Consider the following 13,692-nt stretch of genomic DNA (forward strand, 5'->3'; position numbering starts at 1 on the left):
CCAATCCTAAACCAACCCGGTGCCCCCTCCTGCAGCTTTCATTAATCACTCCAGTGCTGCTTGTGTGACTTGCCTCTTTGTTTGGGTGCTGACTGAGCTCCAGCCAGCTGCTGCTCTGGGGTCAGGTATGTGACCGCCCCTAACCCTTACCTACCCAACTCGCCTCCCCTTAGCCGTCACTCAGCAGCCACCAATAACGAATAATAACGGCAGCCCCAGGCTCCGCCTTGCCCTTTGCTGAACCCTCACTGGAGCATAAATCACCAATAAAATGTACTCACGTTGCCCACAATACATAATGAAGCAATGTACATCCCAGTGGTCTGATTTTAAACACAAGCCAGACGTTTACCATTACAACCTCACTGTGATTGTGCACCGGCAGCAGACCCACTTACCTTTCAGCATCTTGACGGCGACAGTTACAGCTTCCTTGGGTTTGTCCTTATCGATGCCCAGGGCCTCTGCCATTACAACTTGGCCGAAGCAGCCTTCACCTAGGGGCTTGCCCAGGGTCAACCTGCAAGAGGGAAACAAGAAGAAACAGACAGGAAGCTGATTAGCTGCTGAAACACTAAACTAAAACTAAAACTCATCGACCTGATCTGACTGCGGTGTCAATTCCGTCCCTGTGCAGAAATAAACAGGTTAGATAGAGTGTGAGACTGACAGAGGGAATGAAACCAGGCACCGCGCCAGTTTCTCAACCTCACCCTGTCTCTTTTTTTTTTTTTACTAGATCGCTCTCTCTGTTTCAATCAGATTGTGTCTGTGTGAGTGCTTTATTGGCGCGGTGACTGTAGCCCGTGCCAGGGCAGTAGGTAGGAAGGCAGACATGGCAACGATAATCACCTGATAAAGCCAGGGAGAGGCATTCATTTCTAAACGGTTTACCCTGCCTTGGCATGTTCCAATATACACCCTTTACAAGTAATTACACAGGGCTTAGCATAGCGCCGACACATTAGCCTGTGATGGATCGTATGCTGGCTTTGTGTTGCCATACAGGTGGGTCTGACCACAATACCAAATGGAAATTTAAGCACTATTTTATTGTAAGCCGTGTCACAATAGCTGCTGTGTTAAACTTTACGTCCAAACATTACACATGTTGATATAGTGAAGAAATTATACTTATACACTTGCTCTTTCACAGCTCCACCAGAGCCAGAGCACCTATCTGACCCCTCAACTAGTGTACCTTGTTGCTTTTTCATTAGATTGACAGGTGCTGGCCCCACCCCCTAAGACCCAGTTTCCTGGCTATGTAAAGAATCACACTGCGCACTGTAACACAATCCCCTATCTGTCCGCACACACTCGCCACGCTCAATGGCAACCATTCTGTCCATCCAGCCACACATAATCAATGTTATTTTTCCTCGGCGCAAACTGCAAACGTTAGCATTCCTCAGTGTTCTGCAATCCCGACATGATCCCTCAGGCGCTGGGATGACAGGCGGGGAATAAAGACCCAAACAGAGAGACACACAGAGACGTATTCAGCCTAGACAAAACATCTCCTTTCATCAATTAAAATCAAAACGTTTTCACCACAGTGTCATTCGGCATGCACAGTCCAGCATTACATCATAACAGTTTTTTTTGTTTTTTTTCACTGATGAGTGATGGTTAAATTTATGATCCGCGCTCTTTTTTACAACCATTTTAACAAAAGACAGGCCTTTGTGTTTATGCTTTGGGATTTTCCCTTTTTCTTTCAAAACCAGAGGCCTCAAGTGGGTATTAAACTACTCTAACCTTTGCTGTCCTATTAAATCCACCCTGAAGCTTATCACTGGCCCTTGCAACTGTGACTAACTGAAACCTCAGCAGTGCTAATTCCTCTGGTATGAAACTGAGCAAACACTCCTAGCCCAAACATGTAGATGAAAGCTGCGAGTGCTAACCACTAATTAGCACAGCTTCATTCCATAGCATCAGAAGCATGTGTGTGTGTGTGTGTGTGTGTGTGTGTGTGTGTGTGTGTGTGTGTGTGAGAGTGTGATGTAGCAGCAGTTGTAATGATGAGGCAGGGGGCAGGGTGCCAAGTTCAGGTCATTTTACAGCAGCAGGAGATGAATCAGTAGCCTTTATCTCAGCCACCACAACCATTATTCACCAGTTAGGCATTATTGCCTGCTGCCTATCAGTGTTAATGGCACTCTCCAACAACAATAGTAGTTGTCTTATCATTTAGCTGCTAACATACAATCAAACAGATTGTATCATTGTTTTGTAATATTGATGTTATCAACTCCTGAACTGCACCCTTTAAGCCATAGATTGTTGTAGTGGCATTGAGAACAAGGGCCGAGAGGGTAGAGCTGATAGATGTCAAACTGGTACTATATGTATGAGTGGGTTACTATGAATATCCTTTTTATATGAAAGTGGAACTGTGATGCTGATCAGCCTTTTAAAGCCTTTTTTATGCTTTATCCCGGAGCTGAATCAGATTTACATGTATGTACATTTTGTGAAATGGTAAAGAGTTGCAATAAGACAATACTGGCAGACAGGAGGGACGATGGTCACAGGACAAAAGCGGCAAGTGATCATGTCCATAACAAACACACAGCCCTCACCTGTCTCGGGCAAACTCCCAGCGTGGATCCTCGGGAAGATCATACTCAGGGATTGGCTCGTCATGCGCGGAGCTCCGCCGTGTTGTGATGCGTACCAGCGGCGTACTGGAGTTCATGGAAGAGCTCGAATCTGCCGACACCTACAGGAAGAAAAGCATTGGCTGATCACCGCAATCTGGGTTCATAGGTCGGCTAAAGCTCCAAGACATCACTAGAGGAGTCTGAGTAAATGTGTGTGTGACCGTGTATGTTTGACCGACTGTGGTGCTTTTATTGGAATCAAACAGCATTGTTGGCAAGTATGGCACATGGATATGTATACATCCATAATTTCAGTGGCTGATGCTTTAACATTACTGTAGAGTCCGTCTCAAGGCCGGCGATGACATTTCAGTGATCATTAAGAAGTGAGCAACAACAGTAATGTTGACAAAATGCGTGTTAATCACTCGGCCTCGCCTCTGTCCCCGGGGCTCGCCTCACCTCTCTCCACCCTAACCTTACCTTGACACAGGAATCAGTCTCTCCACAGAATGTAATCCAACACTTTTTGTACCTTTTGGAGCATTGAGGGAAAAACATGGCTCACATACAGAAAAAAAAAAAAAAGAAACTGGCTGCAGTTTCAGGCAGCAGTACTAACCTGCTCAGAAGTGCATAACTTCTAAATGAGGCTTGTTTAAAATACCACAGCAGTATCTGCCATGGTGTGTGTATTTTTTGTATATAAAGTCCAAGTCTTAAGTATTTGCAAAAATGTATCAACCATGCAACTTTTATTATTCTTTTCAGCATGATCCTCTTATATTCATTTATGTAAATTATCCATAGTTTACTGTCATTGTATTTCTGCATCATGTCTGCAGTGCAGTGTGTGTTTTTCTCCTCTAGGGGTGTTAGATGCCTTTAGAACTCTTTATCTACTTTCTGTTACCTGGCGGCGCAGAGGGATCTGCTTGCTCAGTTTGTGGACAGCTGGTTGGCCCCCAAAGTCCGGTTTCTTCGCAGTGTTCCTCATGCGGCACACCACCACGATGCCCACCATGCAGGCGATGAGGAAGACGCCCGCGCAGTAAATTGCGATCTCCACGTAGTCTGGGGAGAAGGGCCCTGGAGATTTCTCGAGGGCTGAGGAAAATAAAAGGGGGAGAAGTGAGACGGAGGCCAGGCGAGGAGAGTTAGAGGAAGACTCGCACTGATCACTCTCACACACATGTATGATTGACACAAAGGCACATTCTTCATTTGAACAGACACACATGGTTATCAGACAGGCACACGCAGAGACAGATGCTCAGGAGATGACTCATGCGTAAATGTAATCACGATCGGCAGGCAAACTAAACAGAAATGATTTTGTAGCATCCTCCTCTCTATCGTCTTTCCAGGGTACCAGCACGCCTACTTTGTTTTTTTTTTGTTGTTGTTTTTTATCTAACAGGCCTGTACAGGGCTTAATAGTCTCAACAGATTTTAAATCTTCACTCAGCCAGTACAACCAGGCCTGCATATGTCTGCTGTCTGTGCTAATGTTGGAGACACGCGAGTACAAACACAAACACACACCCACGGCCCACAGAACAATATGCGCTTCACTTCAGATTGCAAACAAGGGAGAGTGGTGTCCTCCGTGGTTGTATATGGCCTGAACTTCCTGTTGAGGAAATGAGTAGAGTTTGTGTGCGTGTGTGTGTGTGTGTGTGCGTGCGCGTGCGTGCCATATAACTGGACTGTTCCATAATGCATAGCCCTCCAGACCACAAACTAGGCTCTTGTGCAGCACAGCCAGCGGAGCGGCCCGTCAGCCAACTGGAGGTGAAGCTACATGTGGGAACCTTTCTCCCGTCTGCCTCTTCGCATCTGCTGGTCCAAAAACCACAGCGAGCACACAGAAGCCACAGCCTCGATGGCGCCATCGGTGCACATAGAGCACATCGAGGGCAATAAATATTACATATTACTCCCAGAGGGAATGGCTGGCCTGTGATCATTATGCTGTATTGTTTACAGACAAAACTAAACTATTGTCTCATTACAGCTTTACGGGAGGGTTCCTACCAGTTTTCTATCGAGGGCTCCAGACAGTCATCTACTCTCTAATCGATCTCATTTAATGCCCACCCTACTTTTGGCTCGAATTTGTCTGTTCAGCCTGGAGAGAACTTGTGCAGACACTGACACTGAGTTTTATGTATTTGATCCTTTGGTATGCATGATTACCGCCCAGACACAGCAACTGACAAAAATAGGATAAAACAAGCTGATAAATGAGAACACACACAAATGGACAAACATTCGCATGCATGAGTCATTCGCTGTGTAAACTCTGAGAGGTTCGGCCCTGATAATTGAGAAAGTCGAGCCAACTCAAAGCAAGTGTTGAGCTTTACCTTTCGATCTTTATTTCAAGATGAAATAAGGATCTTAAAAGTGTGCAATTATCAGAGCCAGGAAAGGGGAGGGGAATAAGTTTGAGGTGCAAGTGAAACAAATGTGAAAGAAAAATGGATTTCTTTGACATGCAGAACCAAAGTGTGGCACTGAGAGAGTTTTCCCCAAGGAGCAGGAGAGAGATGTAACAGAAGGCGGGAGACAAACCCTCCCCTGCCTCTGGAGTCTGGAGACACTCGAGCTGCTCTGGGAGCTCCACTTCCGTCTCATTATAAGAAGTCGTCTGCAAACTACCCCGTTATCTGCTCAGAGCTTTTAACAGCTCGCGAATCCAGATACTATTATAGAATATATGCTCCCCGCTCTTACGTTACACTGTCTTGGAAGTGGACCGTGCTGGTTCATCACAGTAATCTGATATTTGAGCAGTGAGGCCGTGGGAGGACTTGCCTTCCGTAGAGGTCATTGAAATGACATAACCTAACCATTTTATACAAGACTTGAGAAAAGAAAGAGGAAATAGGAAAAGAGAGGACAGTATACAAGTGTATATACCTGGAAGCACCGTCAACCAAGCAGTGTGATAGGAGATCCCAATAGAATTACCCGCCAAGCATGTATACTCCCCAGCATCTTCCACTGTTACATTGGGCAAGTAGAGAACTTCTATCTCCTTATCTGTGGTGTTAACGCCTGCGGTCTGGGAGAGAAGAAGAGGAGGAAGAGGAAGAGGAAGAGGAGGAGGTTGAAAAGAAAGAAAGAGAGTGTCGAAGATAAGAGTCACAGAGAAAGATGATGGAGGACAGAGAGAGAGAGAGAGAGAGAGAGAGAGAGAGAGAGAGAAAAAAAAATGAGACCCACAGCACCAGGAGAGAAATAAAAGGAGCTGGATGGCGTCCATCGTGGAGGTCCCATCTAAAGCAAAGGATGTTGGGAGTTTCCATGGGTGAGGAGGAGGAGGTTTCATAAACAAAGACACAGATCGAGCCCAGTATGCCAGCAAAACATAGGAAAATTGAGCCAGTACACCAAAAAAACAAAACCCAAAAAGGTTCCCGTCACCAACAGAACCTAAAGAGAAACCAGTCGAATCCACACACTGGACTAGACACATGCACAGACAAACACAGAGAGCATGGAGAGCACTGCGCTGCAACACCATACACCAACTTGACACAGCTTGCAAGACAGTAAGAGAAGTCTAAGTGAGAGATGCTAGCTGTGACAATGTCAGTGTTGACGTGTGCAGGTCCGAGCAGTGCTTCCAAGGCTGCACCAGTCTCAGCGGAGGGAGCAGCTGAAACACAAACGTGGAACATTAGGGGAAGAGAAGGTCTGTGAGCCCCAGGACCACCAAGAGACCACCAGCAGGACCACCACAGCACAGCAGGTCAGGGCCGAAGGCCAGGAAACCACAACAGGAAGGAGGGAGGGCAGATGGGGTCAGGTCTCAAGGGTTACCTGGGATGACAGTCAGCCAGCCCGACTGGTTGGCCTCGCCTATATAATTGGAGACTTTACAGATATACTCTCCAGCATCCTCCTCCGTCACGTTGGTGAGGGTGAGCATCTCCACGTCTGAGCTGTTAATGCCTGAACGCTGCAATCCACACACACACACACACGTACTTAACACACATACTTACAATAAAGACAAATAAGCAGAATTAATCAGACAAACATGCAAACATCATGGCAACAGCTACTGCATATGAATCTGCAGGGGAGAAGAGAGAGCAGGAGTCACCACCATGAGTCAGCGTGGGAAAGACCTATCAGTTCATAAGGGAGGGAATAAAATGATTACTTCCTTATATGAGCTTTTGAAATTCATCCGAAACACCTGGAACCTAGAACACACCAAGAGAAATAGAGGGAAGGACTTGCTTCTAATCAAGAGGATAAACCGTAAAAGAGGAAGTGCAGGAATGTACCTTTAGCACTCGGACGTAGGGGTGTCCATCGGGGCCGTAGTGACTGCCGTTCTGAGTGATGTGTTTGAGCCACTGGATGTGAGGTTGGGCATCGCTGTAGACCTTACAGACGAAGCGGGCGTCCTCCCCAACATGAACAGTGGTGTTGGCCGGGAGACCGGCCTGGAGAATAGGCCGGTGAGGGGACCGTTCTGTCAATAGTCAGGAAAATGTTTGTGTGAAAACTCAAAGTTATAATATAAGATTTGAGGAGGCAACCGCACAAGTAATTTATCATCACTCAACCTAAATGTTCTCCGAAAGGGAAATGTTTTAAAAAAGCTTTGGGTATCTCATATAGTCATATTGACATTTTTCTAATGATGGTGCAAACCGTGTGAGAGTTTATCTTTGCAAAAGCAGAACTTCACGTCCTGTGAGTGTAAACGTTTCCCAGAAAACCCTGACAGGTGAAATAAGGACCGCGCTGCCTCTCTCTTATCTCTGAGGCATTTAAAGGCTTCGCACAAAACAAAGAGGTGGAGGCATTTATCTGTGAAAGATAAAGAACTGGAGGAAATGGAGGAGGGCTTCCATGAAGTGGGGTGTATACTGTATATTAAATACCAGTGAGGCGGGTTGAGCGAAACTACGTGCCAGTCTTGAAAGTGAAACACCTTCGTAGCACCCCCACATCTCCAGCTATCTGCATTCTCTTACAAGCAAACATTTGGCCTGCGAATCCAAACAGAGCGAGACCTGTTGAACAATGCCCCCTTTCAAAACACTACCCGGCCTTCACAACCACACTGAAGAGCCCACCAACCCCCACACTGACAGCAACCACCCGCTACCACACACACACACACACACACACACACACACACACACACACACACACACACACACACACACACACACAGACACGCACACAAAATGACATCACTTAGCCTGGGGCGCTGCAGTGCCTTTCCAAAACAAAGCTTGAAGGTGAGTGCAGTGAATTCGTTTGTGCATATGTGTGTGTGTGTGTGTGTGTGTGTCGGTGGGGTGGGTCATGGGGGATGGTCAGAGGATGAGGTTGTGTGATGAAGGGTAGAGGCTGGGTTTGAGAAGAAGGACTAAAAAAGGGAGAAAGAATTAGGAGGGTGAGTGAAGGGAGTGAAGGGAGGAGAAAGGATCAACAGATGGAGAGTGCAGAAACTAGGAGGCAGAGACTTCTTCCATATGTCTGCCCGCCCGTCTTCCTCCTCCATCTTTCTGAAATCTGTCAGATCAGATGATTCCCACCCCTCCTTCCTCTCTCCCCATCTCCCTCCTCCTTCCTGCACATTCCTAGGGCTCGCCTTGTTTATTGTCTCTCTTTCTTCCCCCCCCCCTTTTTTCTCTACTCCTCCATCATTCACAGGCCTTCTCACCCTCTTGATCTGTCCCAAACACTGTCGGTGCTCTCTTTGTAAAACCTTCCAAACAGAAAACATTTTGGTAAGGTATATATTTACTAAAACAGACAACTATTGAAGCTGCGTGGAAATGAACTCAATTGAGTCGATCATACAGAGAGAGACGGAACAAAGACCTTTTGGAGCTGCAACTTAAAAAAAATCCACTTTCATTTTAACCTTCATTATTATAGTTGATCCAAATGTTAGCTGGACCAGTTAGAGCTGCATAGCTGACAAGTCAGACCAAATGACAGAGTGGGTGTGCGGTGCGATTAAATAGGCCACATCATGGTTATGGAGAAACCCCAAAACAATAAAAGTTTGTGGAGCAATTCTTGCTTAAATTAAAAAAAGGAATATCGTGTGTGTGTGTTTGTGTGTGTGTGTGTTTGTGTGTGTGTGTGTGTGTGTGTGTGTGTGTGTGTGGGCCTGAGCAAGTGCAGAAGTTCTTTTATGGGCCATCGACCTCACACAAAAAAGCTACACATAAGGAGGGAAAAACATGAAGGACGATGCAAAGACTTTGTCTGCAGCATGAAAGGAGGGAATGGTGACAGAGAAAGTCGGCAGGTCTTGACTATGGTTTCCATGTATCGAACTGAATTAAAGAGTCGTCCCTGTGGTGCGTTTTTTTATTTTTTATGTTTTGCTGTGACCAATATGTAGTGACCCGTCTCTAAACTGAATCCATTTATCAATTAAGTCATTAGTGGAGTAATTTGATGGCAGCGGTGGTGGGATAGCGGCAGGAAGAAGCATGAGGAGACAGACCGGGGGCATTCCATGGTGTCCCATGCGAGACCGGTGAACTCTGGGTAACCTGGCGGCTTGGCACACAAGGCCCTAAGGGTCAGGGAGGGGTACAGGCACAGGAAGGGCGCTGCGTGGTACAGGATGGCATGGGGCTACCAACAAAGTGCCGAATGGCCACTGGGTGCCACAGTTCTGATTGAAAGAGCCCATGTCTGTTTTGACTCCTCATTTGTCCCTCCTTGTCATGTGTGTCTGCTCGTGGATGTCCAACTGTGGCCCTTTCTCCAGAGGCCAGTTTGAACCAGAAAAGGCTGGCTCCTCTTGCTTTTAATGGCTGATCCTGCAGGTCACTTGGGCAAAAAAAGACTGATAAGAACAGCCTTTTCTCTTTCTGTTTCCCCTCCTTTTCTCTTCCTTCCCCTCTCCTCCCTCTGTCCACCCCACTATAATGGAGGAAAATGAAGCAAGAGGTTTCCAGGGTGCAGTGGCTGTCGAGCCAGACGTGGAGGGGGTTTACTGCTCTGCAATAAAACAGAACAAAAAACAGAAATATGCAGTCTGAAGGAGAGCTTTAGCTAACTCCAGGGGGGAGCAGAGCAGGGGGCCTGTGTTGGGGAGCATGTGTGTGTGTGTGTGTGTGTGGACCTTCATGAGTTTGTGTGCATGTGCTTATATGCTCATTGTGCAAAAACCCTCAGGTATTCAATCTCCATCTGATAAAAGGAAAATAATACTCCTTATTACCATGGAGACACTAATGAAAACAGAAGTGTGTAATTACAGTTGGTCTGTTGGGGACAATGGAGACAGTCGGAGAATAATTCTATATACAGACACAGACTTCTTACGCCTGAAGTGACCAGTGGCTCCTAAATGTTTGTTTTCGACTCAAACTGCTGCAGCTGCATGTGTGTCCGGGTTATCCGTGGATTATTGACCAGCTTTTAGAAGAATAACTGTGTCAGATAAACTTTGATGTGTACTGATTGCTTGTGTAGTGGTTCGAGTGAGGCCAAAGGAGAGCAGGTCTGTTTGAATTAAGGGCAAAGTTGCTGCACACTCACACTCACACACACACACATACAACACACACACACACACACACACATAAACACGTACACATACACACGCGCGCTTGCACACACATTGATCTACTATCTTTATCCCACTCCCCTTGTTGTCCCCACTGTCTATCGATTCTGCAAACTGAGCAGAAAAACACTCTTTGCTTTCTGCGCTCCAAAGGTCAAAGTGAGGGGTTGACTGAGTTGGATCTGAACTCGCCGCGATAGCGCTGAGGTCAGCACTCTGTGTCCTCAGAGAGTGACACTAAACGATCACCCGCTACCGATTTAAGTCTCCATCATATCAGAGCTGATATTAAAAGGGTTGGTTAAACCAAATCACACAAACATATACACAAAATAAAAGCATCATTTTCCACTTAAACCTTGTGGTATTGAGCCATGAAGATAATTTCTGTATTATTAGCCACGGTTGTGGTGCTGAAATCATGGAGAATTGCATTTGAGAAGCTGAACAACACCACGTTTTTATTTACAGAAACAGTGTTGCTCAGGATATTGCATGACTGCACTGTCAGCAATTTCCTAATGAAGTAATTCTACAATAAAAAGCAGTCACACTGAAAAATAATTTTGTGATTTGGGTGAAATGATCCTTTAAATAGAAATGGAAAGTGTATGTTTTTAGTTTCTGGTATAATTGTTTTCACCTTCCTGGAGTTAAAATGGGTGGGATTTGTCTAACATAATATATAACGTCATACACACACTATGAGTGAACATCATACACACACACTGCCATTATGAGAGGATGATTTTATATAATTAATAAAAACTGCATTAAAACTGATGACACATGCGTGTTTAGCTTCCACACACTTGGCAGCACTCTTTGGCCTGCACCTGCATCCAGTGTGCACCTGGGCAGTCAAACAGCACACGCTCACACATACACACCATTCTCACTGTGAGAACTCTTTCAGCTGGCCTCCCCCTTTCCTCCACCTCCCTCTCCCTCTCCCTCCATCCCCCAACTCCTCCTTTACCGGCCTCGCAGGTGTACTCTCAGTCTGACAGTCAGTGTTTTTTGTAAGCGGTACTGACCCACTACGTCCAAGGTGTACGTGTGGTTGATGGCTCCGAACTCGTTCTCCACCAGACAGGTGTAGTTGCCCTTGTCCGACGGCACCACGCTCTCCATGATCAGGGTCCAGTGCTGGCTGCGCACCTGGGTATGAGAGGCAGAGGGTTTCTCGTTATGTTAAACACACACACACACACCAGGAAATACAGAAAATTGCAGTCTTAACAGAAGAATTAACAAACACAAAGAAATGAGACAGATGTTTTTTTTTTTTTTTAAATGACAGGAGGGGATTTGGTTCGAAGAGTGAAAGACGAGATGCAGTGTGCTGGAAAACAATATTGAGTCTGATGACAGCCTGATTCCAGCAGAGTGACTGTGCAACGTCCAAGTATTTTCCTTATTCCTGCAAATAATGTCAAATCCTGGGGAAAATATCTCAATGTCTTTTAAATTGTTAGTTTTAAGTTGACTTTGATGAAGTGGAGCTGGTTGCAATTTTTTACAAAGGTAAAAATAAATTGCCAAATACACCCAGTGCACTTCCCTGTAACTGTGTGCTTCTCCCGTAAGTCACTGTATTCTTATCCCGTAAACCCCACCTGTCTAGTCTAGAGCACTTCCAAACACAAAGTTATTCATAATTATTTGTAAAATTATCTTCACCTGTGTGTGGAATCCACAGGTGTGAGCTAACAATAGTGTTTCTGTCTCCAGACTGAAGGGAGAGTGTAGCTTCTGCTTGTACAGGCCTACATTTCTGACAATGGAGAGATTATGCCACAGGGCTGGGCTCAGGTACAGCTTTTGTCCAACATTTGTTGACAAAGAGAGACAGAGAGAGAGAAATGAGCTGCCCACAGTGCATCTGACAGCCTGACTGTTTCGTTTCCGTCACGTCGCGGCTGTTTTTTGTCTGCGCTGTAATGAGCCTGCTGAAAGCCAAAGGGAAGCGACATTAGCGGCTACATCAACATAATCTGCTCCTAAACTTTCCTGGCAGGGAGACGTGTTTCCTCATAAACCATCCGGCATTAACCAGGAGCCGCAGACTCGTTCAGCATCACTGGATCTTTTCATAAATGAATTTCATAGCTGTCTGTTTAAGCGGTTATTCCACTCTGTCAGTGCGCCTCTAGCATGTACAGTTAATGCTGCTTGTTTAGAAAGACAGAGAGAGGAATTAAGGCAAAATAAATGCAATCCAAACAGACTCTGTCACGGAGGAGGAATTCTTCACATTCAGACTAGTCGTAGCTATTTTCAGGCTTTTTTTTTCTTTTACAAAGAGGAAATCAAACATAACCACACCACAGCTTTGCTTTCCCATGACATTCAGTATCAGGTATTTTCACCACAAATAAATCAACTCAGACCGTTTATTTCCCAAAATGGGACCTGGGTGAGAGATTTCACAAGTTCAACAAAGTGTTTTTTTTTGTTGGAACCACAGCACTTTCTATAGAAAGTCATACTCATTTAAGTTGGCAAGGAATTAAAGTGACCAAAGTTATCTTCACTCTGGTCCTCCTTTCCAAAAACTTGTGAGTTCATTGGAGTTAAAAGCCGCACAGCACATCAAGCCCCTTCAGTTTAAACTTTAACCAGAGCAGCAATAGTGTTTGTAAATCACATTTCAAAACAACAGAATCACATGCCCGAATCACACACTACTCTCCAAGCAAAGCCAGTGGGACCTGTTCTCCCTGATTGAGTTACCTCAGCATTCTCAACTCATTTCAACCCTGACGCTACCTACTTTTTCTATACATTACTGTTTGGGGGCATTTAACCCTTAAGTCCAGGGCTTAGGTTTCTAATTGTTGGGGGTAAAGAACCACTTCGAGTTACAGTGAGAGGCTCTGCAAAGTATCCTGGTGAGAGGAGGCGCACGGATGAGCAATTCCAATTTCACACCAGAAACCTTGCCCTCGTTTCCTCTGTCTACTCTCCTCCCGTCTCTCCAGTGAAGGGTGGAAAAGGGGTGAAAGGACAGTCAGAGAATGACTGGAGGAGGGAGGCTTGACGTCCCTTGTAAATACATACACGAAATGGCCAGAAACACTGCAGCACAGAAAGCAGTAAAACGCAAGAGAAGGCAGTGAGTTGACATTTGTAATAAAAAGTCTGATGTATTAGTGTTTATCCTACCTTATACCCTCCCATACGGTCCTCTTGGCGGAAAGGCCTGCTGTTTTTAAGCCAGCGCAGCTTGGGCCGGGGGTTGCCTCCTGCAGCACAGCGGAACTTGACTGTGTTGGCAGCTGGCACTGCATGCAGCTTCTTCTCCATCTTTGCGGACGAGGTCCAATACGGAGCGCCTACAACCAGAGAACAGTTGGTGTTCAGTCGGGGTGAGATTTCCTAATCATGTCCTCAACAGTTTGGCTTCAGGACCTTGGACTGGCTGAGGCAGACATACTTGGAAGCGTGACTGCAGAGGAGCCAAACCTGAACCATTCTTAACACCCCCACCCCCCACCCCCCCATCCC

General features: G+C 45.8%; 1 protein-coding gene across 2 annotated transcripts in view; it reads right to left on the reverse strand.

Moving 5' to 3' along the window:
* Positions 1-13,692, reverse strand: part of fgfr2 (fibroblast growth factor receptor 2) — a 39,841-nt gene that overhangs the window by 10,543 nt on the left and 15,606 nt on the right. Inside the window, exons 5-11 of one of the 2 annotated variants that reach the window (XM_023411664.2) lie at positions 13,351-13,520; positions 11,220-11,343; positions 6,914-7,104; positions 6,441-6,579; positions 3,523-3,716; positions 2,589-2,728; positions 399-520 (exon numbers count right to left, since the gene is read on the reverse strand). In XM_023411664.2, coding sequence (XP_023267432.1) covers positions 399-520; positions 2,589-2,728; positions 3,523-3,716; positions 6,441-6,579; positions 6,914-7,104; positions 11,220-11,343; positions 13,351-13,520 — 1,080 coding nt within the window. Of the gene's footprint in view, positions 1-398; positions 521-2,588; positions 2,729-3,522; positions 3,717-5,534; positions 5,680-6,440; positions 6,580-6,913; positions 7,105-11,219; positions 11,344-13,350; positions 13,521-13,692 lie in introns of both variants that reach the window. The other variant, XM_023411662.2, reaches the window with a different exon arrangement.

This window comes from Seriola lalandi, unplaced genomic scaffold, assembly GCF_002814215.2.
Source record: "Seriola lalandi dorsalis isolate HSWRI2012SDOR001 ecotype SW California unplaced genomic scaffold, Sedor1 jcf7180002054470, whole genome shotgun sequence".
NCBI classification, from domain to species: Eukaryota; Metazoa; Chordata; class Actinopteri; order Carangiformes; family Carangidae; genus Seriola; species Seriola lalandi.